Consider the following 11,156-nt stretch of genomic DNA (forward strand, 5'->3'; position numbering starts at 1 on the left):
ACACCTCCACTGCGATGAGGTGGCAACAGAAATGTCAGAAATGAAGATCTGTATGGCTAGATACTGCTATTGGTGAGAAAACAGTTTCTGAAATGTGAATGAACAATTAGTCATCCCATGTGCAGATAGTTGGGGTGTGTTTGTAAATATGTGTGTGTTCTTGTGCTAAAACAAACAGAGATGTACACCACTGACGCAAGAGGCAGATGATGCCAGAGGAACAGCTACAACAGCCATAAACACTTGTAAAACTAGACCACTGCCTTTCTTCACAATGAACCTGCAGAAATTCTGCCTGGCTGGCTGTGTAGCTCTTTGCCCACGATGTATGTGGGTTCAGTATGTGTATATACTGTGTATGTGTAGTGTGTTTTGAGGAGTCAGCAGACATGAGTGGTGAGCTGTACAGTACACTGCGTTACATTGGGAAACATGAGAAATTTCCATCTCAGAGGGGTGGGAACGTTGAAAAGAGAGTGCAGGTTCCCCCTGAGCCGACAGGAAACTGACCACATGTGGCCACAGTCCACGCTGTCACCACATCTGTCTGCTACCACTGTCACTGCTGGGACCGCCACGCTCACCTGTACACCGTGAGTACACTACTGCTGTTTGTGTGTCTATATGCAAGTGTGTTTGTACAGTATATCTATATGGATATAGGTTTTTTTATGTGTACTGATTGTATGTGTATTTGTTGATTAATTATAGTAATATGTTAATTAGTTAATTACTATTAGTTTTATGTCTTTCATTATATAGACTAGACTAAAATATAATATGAATTTGTATATTTATATACATACTTTTATTTTTATATACATACTTTTAATGCATTATTTCTACACGATACTATTGCTATTTTTGTATAATTTTTGCACTACTGTTTACATTTAGTTGTTTATATTTATTTAAGAGTCTGTGAATTTGAGGGAAGCTACCAGCTTGAGATTTATCCACATAACCTTTTGACAAAGTGAATCTACATTATAGAAAATATTAAGTGTACCCGTGCCTTCTAAATTTAATCAGTCATTAATTCCACATGCTATATCTATAATTCCTAAATACATATATTTATTTATATTTTATTTATGTGTATATACTATCATTATTCTTCGTATAAAAATACAATGTAATATTGACATTAAATGCAAAGGCAACCAGAGTATTGCAACAAGGACTACTGCTCATTAACACACTCTAATTGGACAGATACTGAGTTAAACTCCTATATACAGTTTTAAAATTATAATTATATAATAAGCAAACAGTAAAATATAACTGACAGGAGTTTGGTCGTCACAAATAAGCTCAGATAGGATTTTTTGTTGCTTTAATTGATACTATCAACTTGTCAAAGTTTCCATTCCATTCTAGACAACGTCACACTTACAGCACTGTATTGTCATTACAATGACACACCCACAGATTTTATGAATGGGATTGACCTTTTATGACAGCAAAGGCTTTATCAGGGAAAAGATTGTAAATGTGTGTGAAAGTGAAACAAAGCTGAATTAATTAGATTTATTTTATTTTAGAGTTATGTAAGAAAAATAAACATAATTGTTGATGCTATTGCTCTTACTACAGAATTAATTAAAATTCAACCTGCATCATTTTTTATTAGTTGCTTTCCCAATCATTGGGTAATGATGGATAAAAACTGTGGAATGGGGGCTGTGAACCTTCCAGCTTCTGAAGAGGGGCATCCCAGAAAATGTTTGAGAGGCGCTGCAATCATAGCCAAGGAAAGAGAAGCAGAAGTGAAATTCAACTTGCTCAAAAATTCAACCATTGAAATGATGATTTAACATTGCGGCAAAAGTGATCTGCACGAACCAGAGACTTTAGCTTCCTGTCGGGCAAAGCCCAGCTTAAACTGATAAAGAATACAATAGAGTACAATAATGTGGAGAAGAAATACATTTTGTATTACTGAATACAATATATAATATATAGATGAAATATAATGTTTGAATAATAGTAATCTGAGTAAGCAGATCAGATAATGCCTAATAAACAGAACAGAAATGATTTTCAATTCAATATATATTCTATCACTCTAAATGCCCAGATCTTCATCAAAATATAAGTATTACCCCATCATGTTTGTATAGCAAAATATAGGGGTGAAATATTATATCACAATGAATAGATAAGTCTGTAATATTTTCTGAAACCATTTAAAGGTTTGCTGAAACCTCAGAAAAACAGGCCTTTATCTTTAATTATAAATAAATATAAATGATATTATTACTGTTGGTATTATTTCTGCTGACCTTTGATATAAGTGGCATTTCACCATTTAATGTGACTCATTTCATGGGATTCCGTTAGTAAATCCCTGAGGTTAAATTTGCTGCTGAGCGTGGGGGCGGGATGACCAGAAGTGCTGCCTTTTCGATGACGACTCTAGTGATGTCACAGAACTTTTACAACAAAAGGAGTTTAAATTAAAGCTGGACGTCATTAAAACTCTGAGGTGCTTGAAGAAACAACATCGGCAAAATCCCAGTACCTGGCATGACAGCTGCTTTGTCAGTGTTTCAGTTTTCCTCCATTAGTCTGAAAGCAAGAGGACAACCCTGCTCTCTCAGAGGGCCCACTAGTTAGACATCTGTACACATTTTGCTAGAGGATATTTTAGTTTGGATTTTTGTGTCACTGCAGACTGCCATCATGGTCCGCTTGGTACTGATGTTTGCTGTGGTCATCATTGAATACGTTTATGGAAAACCTCCTCTACCTCCTCTACCTATGAAAGGTGAGCATTTTTACATACATATTCTTCAGCAATTATCATATTTTATGTACATATACACACACATACATACACATATGCATATATACATACACACATATAATATAATACAATATATGGAGATATATAGGATCAGAATAATGTGTTCGAGTGTTCTTTCCCCTGCAGATGGCTGCTACCAGGTGTTTCCAGAGGTGGAGATATTCAGAGTGGAAGGTGAGGCAATAATCCTCTCCTTCCCAATGTTCAACAGAGTGCTTGAAGTACGCAACATTGCCCCCCCAACAGCAAAGTTCATCATCACCAAGGACAATGGGACAGAGGGTGTGACCTATGAGGGCAAGGGGCGTGTCATGCAGAATGACAAACAGTTGTGGTTCCTCCCTGCTAAGGCTTCTGACTCAGGGAACTATATCTGTACTTATAGGTAGGCATTAAACTTCTACATCACCTGCACTATGCTCTACTTTACAGTCTTGCAACCCATAAGGGATAAGACAATTTATGTTCATAGCTGGAGGTTTTTCCCACGCAGTTGTAATGTAATCTCTCTGGAAAGCACTGTTTAATCTCCCCAAAAAATTATGTTATAAGACCATGTGTCGACTCAATAAATAAGTAATCACACATTACAAATATCTTTTTTTTATACCTCTTTGTATATTGTATATAGTATTGCTTATTTTCCCTAGTATTTTTCATAACTGCTTCTTGTTATGTTGAAGATTATATAATGGGACATGTGAAAATGTAATTCTTTTGATTTTCAGACTTATTGTAAAAATGCACCATATATCTGAACCCACTTCAGAGGGTCATCATGAGAATTTGAACCTTTTACTTTTTTTTTTTCCCTACCGGTGACTAAATATTTTTTTCCTCACTTTTGTCTACAGAAATGAAACCTACTGTGTAACTGGGAGTATCCCGCTAATTGTGTACAAGTCCAGTAAGGTTGACATGGAGAAACTATCCTATCCAATCTCAGTCAAGGTGGGAGAGAACCTGAGACAGCGATGTCCATCTCTAAGTGACTTCAACAAGACAGACACATCGATAGAGTGGCACAAGGTGAGAGGAAAAATACATACTAGTTTGTCAGTTGCTGAGACTGTAATCTTTCTAAACTCATTTTATACCCATTAAAAAGGTCCAGTGTGTAACACTGAGGAGGATCTATTGGCAGAAAAGGGATATAATATTTATAGTTATGATTTTACTATAAATAAATATAAAAAGTATAATCACCTGAATATAGGTATCTTTGTGTTACAAAAAGCCATTGTTTCAACCAGTTCAAGCATTTTTCTATTTTCTTAATTTAATGCAGCATTGAAGAAAACATATTTTTTTAGAAATATATAATTCATGTATTTTTTAATAATTAATCAATAATAGACGCAAAATACATGGTAAGATGTAGATTTTTTGTGACACTGTGTCAAGTCCTGTCAATTTTTTTTATTGTTGCCCAGAATCACAAATTTGTTTTAGGGAGCTTTAAATTGTGTACATTTTGAACGGATTCATGAAGGACAACTGTGCTGCAACTCATGCTGAAAAATACTGATTGAAATGTTCATTTACATAGTGAGATATTGTGATGTCTCTCATCGGACACTATAGCTCAATGGGAGAGGAGTTACAGTACATTTGTGTAGAAGGAGATGAATTCTATTAAAGTCTACAAAGGTCATATATTTGTTAATTGCCTATTAGGGCAGCACAATATGATAAAAACATGATATGGCGATTATTTCAACAGATATTGCAATTTCTATATAATTTACGATTAGTGTGGAAATGATAATTTTTGCATTGAAAAATTTAAATTCTTAAATCTAGAGAACAAAAGTTGTTGGCCAGGGCATCACTGCAGCACAACAGTACTTTATTATAATGCTGATTTCTCACACATTTCACTTTTATCAAAAAATTGCAGCTTCTGCTATATGCATATTGCACTTGGCTATATTGCCATGTTGATAATATTTCCATTAATTGTACAGCCCTTGGCCCATCAGTGTGTTTATGGATACAATGATAGCCTCACCTAATACTGTAGCACGCTAAACATCCATTTTATGGACACTTAAAATTAAAAACTAATACAGCACAAGGTATGCAAGTCTTTTGGAGGCCCCAGCTAGATCTCAACCCTCTCAGTGATCGTTCCTTGCGTATTCCCCGTGAGTGATGCAGTACATTGCCTCCTGACAGGACTCCAGAAGGGGCTCCTTCAGCCAGGACCAAGGGTACCTACTGATCCATGCTGTGAGGCAATCCCATGGAGGTATCTACACCTGTCAGGTCAGAGTGCTCATCAACAACCAGCAGTACAAAGTCAGCAGAGCCGTCCAACTCCGTGTACAAGGTGGGTGATGTCACAGCACTCTCTCTTTTATGAACGGCCCCGCTTGAGGAGTGTAGGCTAAATCAGACATGTTGATATAAAACCTGTTTTTCTATTTCTCAAAATAAGACCATAAATCATTGGCGTGCCCTGCCCTCTACTGGCCAAATAGAAGCAGCACACTGACATAGCCATAGGGACTGGAAAACTCAAGCTTGTGCAAAAAAAACACCTGGTTGGCAACCTGTCATGAATTATTATTGTTGTGTGAAATAAGTCATTGTTGCTGTAATATGAAGAGTTGTTTGTTGTTGTTGAATGTGTTAACACTTGTCTGTGTGTGTATGTGTGAAGGTCTAGACCCTGCAATCACTACTAATCCCACTGTGCCTGACGTCTCCATGACCTCTAACCCAGGGCTTATCAGCAGCAGCAGCAGCAGCAGCAGCAGCAGCAGCAGCTACAGCACAGTTCACAGTGAGTTTTTTGTTTATTTGTTTACTTTGTAGAAGCCAAATTTTGTTACGGGTTAATTCTGATACTGATTAAATGTGTTTCTTTATGTCTTAGCTCCAATGATTCAACCACCGGTGATTGTCTCGCCACTGAATGGAACTATTTTTGAAAGTCTGCATGGTGAGTGATAATATACCACCTCTATCTCATGCTTGGATGCAAAGTGCTTTAATGAACAGATGGACAATTCAGATGTGACAGAGGTGTAATGGTGATAAACCTCTGACTCTGTTTAGGTTCAGGACTGGAGCTGCTTTGCACAGTGCTCACTGAATGTCAAATGGCGCCGTCCACTGTGGTCACATGGCTGGTCAATGGTCAATCAGTGGAGTCATCCTACCTTGATAGGCGGGCTCTGCAGGGGGGCAGGAGGTAATTGTTGATTTGTTTTTGCCACACAAAAGGAGCACAAGATACTTTCCGATTAGGAAATAACGCACTTTGAAGCCCCCTGGTGGCATAGAAAGATGGCTACTTGCCTTTAGATTGAAAACTACATTCAAATTGGAAAACTTCTACATTTTTTGTCATTTTAAGATACATGTTCAAAATTTGTGAAGTAGACTTCATTTTCCTGTTTATCCAGTGTAAATATAGCGCAGTAAATACTAAACATAACTACTCAAAACACTGTTAGAAATGATATTATCTGTTCACTTGTAAGCCATTGAGGAATCACTTTGGATTGTACCTTCTTAATTTTGATTGTTCCTTTCTGTGTGCTGGGACTTCCAACCTGTGGTCAAAGCAGCTAATATTTGAGTAACATTAAATAAACTTCAGCCTAAGTCATACCATGTAAACAGATCGCTGTGTCTGTCTCAATGTTTCCAGGGTAACCAGGATGTCTGAGGGCTGCCAGATTGAGTTGAGGCTAATTCTTGTAGCGATGACCGAAGAAGACGTGATGACGGAGCTCAAGTGTGTCACTCAGAACCAAGGAGGGAGACAGGAAGTTGTCACACAGCTTCAGCTAGAGGGTGAGTTGTGTGTGTGTGTGGGTGTCTGTGTGTGTGTGTGTGTGTGTGTGTGTGTGTGTGTGTACAGTGTGTAATTAAGAGAGCCCCACAGAAACACTTTTGTCACTGAGTATATTGGAATTTTAAGGATGTAAATCCTCCTTATATCAAGTTAGACACTTAGACATACTTATAAAGGAAGATTCCTGAAACACATGACAACCAGTATGTCACATGACATTTTGGCCATCGTTGGTGTTAATTATGATAATATGATAACATTGTACTCACTAAAGTAATTTCTAAAAGTAATCTGGGACCACTGCAGTATAAATGATGCTTGAGATACACTAGTAGTCAAAGTATCCATGCTAAACTAGACTTTGTTTAAACAATGTCGCCATGTTCCAAGACTAAGAATAAGTACGTGATCATAACCAACAGAACCAATACCCAATCTAAGCTCTAATACACAGTTATCACAATTATCCTTTGCAATGTTCAAGAGAACCAGTAGCTTCTATATCAGAGCATGCATTTACCTCTGTCTTTCTCTTTGCAGACTCCACATTTACATGGCTGGTGGTAGCTGTGGTGGCCGTGTCCTGCTTTCTGACGGTGGTTTCTATCTTCCTCTATGTCATCTTCAAACCTAAAAGGAAAAACAAAATGGATTACTTTCTGGCTCGGCAGAACAGCACTTTCTAACTCTGCTGGTGTGCTCGCTTCTTCCTTAAAACAAAAACCTTCTTTAACGTGTTTGCTGTTACATCAAATCACTGTTTCATGCATTGTGTGCATGTGATGTTATGCAGTGACACAACCACACTGTGTTTGGTGATTAACACTCCTTTCACAGGCATTCAGTGTTCAATCAGTAGCTGCTTTCAGCTGTTACCCACTGTCCTCCATTTATTTATCCTTCACTGAGAATTACACATGGCATTTTTCTTACTTTTGATATTGTATGTGCTAATGTGGCAATATTGATACACTGATACGTATCTAATATTCTGTATTGTGATACTGGGGCTATGGTGATGGATGTTACAGGGACTGTGCACAATACAAATGCAGATCCTACTGACCTTGTTGCATAACATTTTTTTACTCAGATTTTATGCATATGGTGGTGCACTCTTTATACTATAACACCTACACCCCTACAAAATCACCTTGCTTACAATATCACAATATACTGTATTATATTGAATCATAACGCCTGTACAGTGTTGCCAGATTTTTTTAAGGAAGACTTTTTTATATCGGCATTATATATTGGCCAATGTTTTGTCATTTAAACACTCAAAAGTTAAAAATATACGCTCAGTGGCCACTTTATGAGTGAGAAACCTAATGCAATACAATACAAGAGATCAGCTATAAAATCTACCTATATTAAGTGCAGTTTTAATTGAAACTGTCTGAGAGAGATAATATTCAATTTATTGCTGAGGTTTATTGCAAACATTGAACATTATTATCTTAAGGTTGAATTTATGGCTGAGCTTTTGTATTGGATTGCAGTAGGAGTGTATGTGTTGTTGTTTTTTCAAAATGCAATAAATCTTCTCAGGGAAGCATTTTGTACTTGTCTGCACTTTTACATGTCAAATCTAACTAATCAAATCTCTCAGTGTTGATGTTTGATGGTACGTAGCATTTATAATGTTATAATCCTAGAAAATAATTGTTACATTACTGCTCTATTAAAAGTATTAAATGGTGTTGATGATCTAACTGTTCTGGTCCCAGTGCATCATTTTATGTATTTAGACTTCATCTCTTCAGTTGATCGTTCATTAGTGCTGGGCAACGATTTAAATTTGTAATCTTCTGATGATGATCGCAGTTCCGCAAAATTCAATAATGAATTCAAAAGTAGTGTATTGTGCACTTTTATTTAAAAAGTACTGCTCTATGAACAAAAGTACAATAACATTTGGTTTGCACTTATACACAACTTTACACTTTAAACAAATAAGTTGCTTTTTAATAGCAGTATTCCCTTTACACAGTAACAGTGAAAATATGTCTTGTGCTATCTGGGCTGACTTTATTTGAAATGTTCCATTGCTGTGCAAGCAAAATGTCTCTCTGTTTTCATTACAGTCAGAGCATGTAAATGCAGCTCCCACTGTCCATCAATATAATGCACTGTAACTCCGAGGTAACTATGGTAACCCAGCGATGTCCAGTCGTCTCCAGTGAGAGCAACAGTTGGTGCATGTTGTAACGCCGCCGCTTTTGTAGTCCTCTCCTTCTCATACAACTCGTGCATTCCTCTTGTGATGGTGCCTCTTGAGGGAGGCTCATAAGAAAAACAGCCCTGTACTCATTCTTAAGCACCACTGAGGCCCCTACCCCTAACCCAGACACATTAACCTATGAGTGTGGGGCTGGACTAGCCTGTCCCAGCATGCACTGAGCAACTGCATATCCTGTCTAGATATAGACATTCAAACACATGTAATCCCATGTAATTTGGAGTTTCCACTTCACTTAAACAGTCTTTGGACTGTCAGAGGAAACAGGGGCACCCACAAGAATCCCACGCAGACATAAAGAACATGTAAACTCCACACAGAAAACCGCAAGCGTCTGAGCCACCATGCACAAAAGCAGAAACACATAGTGTTCACCACACAGTAAGCACTGTAGAACCACAACGTGAACAGTAAATAAAAGCATACGCCATTATTGAATATTTTAAATTATAATAAATGCATTTTTTGGTTAAGGATTGGTTGATCACTTCATTTGCAGATATCTTTATCTCAAGTACCTTCTCCATGCAGCCACTAGAGGTCTCAACAAGACAGTGTTTTAAATGGAGCCACAAATGATACCGTAATATAAACCACAGCTGCACTCAGCAAACAGTGATTCATTAGTGCTGGAAAGGATTAATCGGACAGAACAAGGTGGGACACAAAGCTGATTGTCAGTAAAGATATTTTCCTGTGAACTGACTTTAGACTCTGTCCTAAAAAACAAGAGTTCTACGTGGTGAGTAAGAGATCTGTATATGGTGTGAATCACATGAATAGCAGGATCCAGGCAGCTCTCCTCCCAGTTATTGCTCAACGGATTAGGACACTCGCTGGCTTACAAAAGATCCCTGAAAAGGAAATTGCAACATGTGCCGATCTCCACAAAAGAGGAAGTCAAAGCTGGAGAGGACACGTCTGGGCTTAGATTAAAGGGAAAAAAAGAAAGAAAGATGTTTTTACAGGATTTTCATGTGACCTGAAGAGTCCATTGACCTTACAGAAGGACAATAACAACATCAGGCTGGTGAGTTCTCTGCTTTGAACAATATTACCTAAAAGCTGGGATCTTTCTAATGCTGTATGATGAAAATCCCAAATCCTTGACATCAGTGTTGCTGTCTGTGACGTTGCTACAGGACTGCCTGCTCCATATCATGCACTTATGTTGAGCCGTGTTTTTTCATCTTTTTCTTCAACCCAGTTTGTCAGGACTCCTGCTATTAAAGAGAGAAACAAAAGGGGTGGGGGATGGGGGTGTAAAGGTGGAACAGCATTCACTTTTTCCTCAACCACATTATTTTTCCCACATTAACGTTAATTTGTCAGAATATTTTTAGCTAAGCTTTGCTCCACCTTACAGGACTTTCTGAAAATGTTAAGTTAAGTTCCTGTGTGGATGTTTTTATGAACAAAGGAAAAAAAACAATAAATGTTATGTTTACATTCACACACATTGTATGCATTATTTTGCCCTAACAAACATTCAATACAATGCATTTCCTTCTCCATTAAATATTTCTAATGCCCAATTTTGAATATTCTGATACTCAGCATCATATACTTAGATCCATGTTTGTTTTTTCATGGCTTAGCTATGTTTCTTAACTCCACCAACTGCTCAGCTGATCAACAGAAACGTTGAGCATTTTTCAGACTCTCGTTATTTGTGACAGCAGTAATTATTGCTTAACTGATGAGTCAGTCCCGAGTACCCTGCTGCCGCTTTTGACTGATTTTGACTCGTCAGTAATTTTCTGCCTCTGTGGCAGTAAGCTATGTTACACAAGCAACAAGTAATTTTTGAAAGCAAAAATGCAAAAAAATAAATAAATAAAAAAAAATAATCTTTGGTTGTGATTTCTTAAATGTGAGGATTTTCAGGTTTTCTTTGTCCTCTATGATGGTGAACTGATTATAATAACTTATTATGTAACTGAAGACAACATCAACTATCCACACTGTCATTAGACACCACCACTCTGTTCTCATAATGAATTAACAACAGCCCCAAATTCATCTTTTAACCTCAAAGAGGTTTCTATGAGCAGTGGGGGGTTTCTACACGAGACAGAAAAGAGAACAGGGTGCTGGCTAGTTAGTTGGGATGAGCGTGTTCTAACTACCACATTGTGGCTGCAAATGTAGTGTACATTTCAGTGCATCCTGTTTGAAGAAGTGACATTTACTCAGGGATTGTGGTTGATGGGGACTGACTCATAGCTGAATGAATGACTTATGTCTCCTGGGGATTCCTCTATCCAGCGGGGAAGCCGGGTTTGCCCGCACAC

General features: G+C 37.6%; 2 protein-coding genes across 5 annotated transcripts in view; both read left to right on the plus strand.

Annotated features, from left to right (window-relative positions):
- The first annotated feature begins 421 nt into the window (after positions 1-421).
- The window catches only part of LOC127366082 (interleukin-1 receptor type 2), a 50,585-nt gene continuing 39,850 nt past the window's right edge, over positions 422-11,156 (plus strand). The window contains exons 1-10 of one of the 3 annotated variants that reach the window (XR_007885283.1): positions 435-593; positions 2,677-2,770; positions 2,936-3,194; positions 3,664-3,838; positions 4,988-5,141; positions 5,475-5,597; positions 5,691-5,756; positions 5,873-6,008; positions 6,471-6,616; positions 7,158-8,085. Coding sequence is in view for 2 of the 3 variants with exons in the window: in XM_051404810.1 (XP_051260770.1) it covers positions 2,686-2,770; positions 2,936-3,194; positions 3,664-3,838; positions 4,988-5,141; positions 5,475-5,597; positions 5,691-5,756; positions 5,873-6,008; positions 6,471-6,616; positions 7,158-7,303 (1,290 nt within the window). In the remaining variant the exon portion in view is untranslated. Of the gene's footprint in view, positions 594-2,676; positions 2,771-2,935; positions 3,195-3,663; positions 3,839-4,987; positions 5,142-5,474; positions 5,598-5,690; positions 5,757-5,872; positions 6,009-6,470; positions 6,617-7,157; positions 8,336-11,156 lie in introns of those variants that run through there. The other 2 variants (XM_051404810.1, XM_051404811.1) reach the window with 2 other exon arrangements.
- The window catches only part of LOC127366077 (interleukin-1 receptor type 1), a 72,662-nt gene continuing 71,009 nt past the window's right edge, over positions 9,504-11,156 (plus strand). Inside the window, exon 1 of one of the 2 annotated variants that reach the window (XM_051404792.1) lies at positions 9,504-9,892. The gene's annotated coding sequence lies outside the window, so the exon portion shown is untranslated. The remainder of the gene's footprint in view (positions 9,893-11,156) is intronic. The other variant, XM_051404798.1, reaches the window with a different exon arrangement.

This window comes from Dicentrarchus labrax, unplaced genomic scaffold (genome assembly GCF_905237075.1).
Source record: "Dicentrarchus labrax unplaced genomic scaffold, dlabrax2021, whole genome shotgun sequence".
Classification (NCBI taxonomy): Eukaryota; Metazoa; Chordata; class Actinopteri; family Moronidae; genus Dicentrarchus; species Dicentrarchus labrax.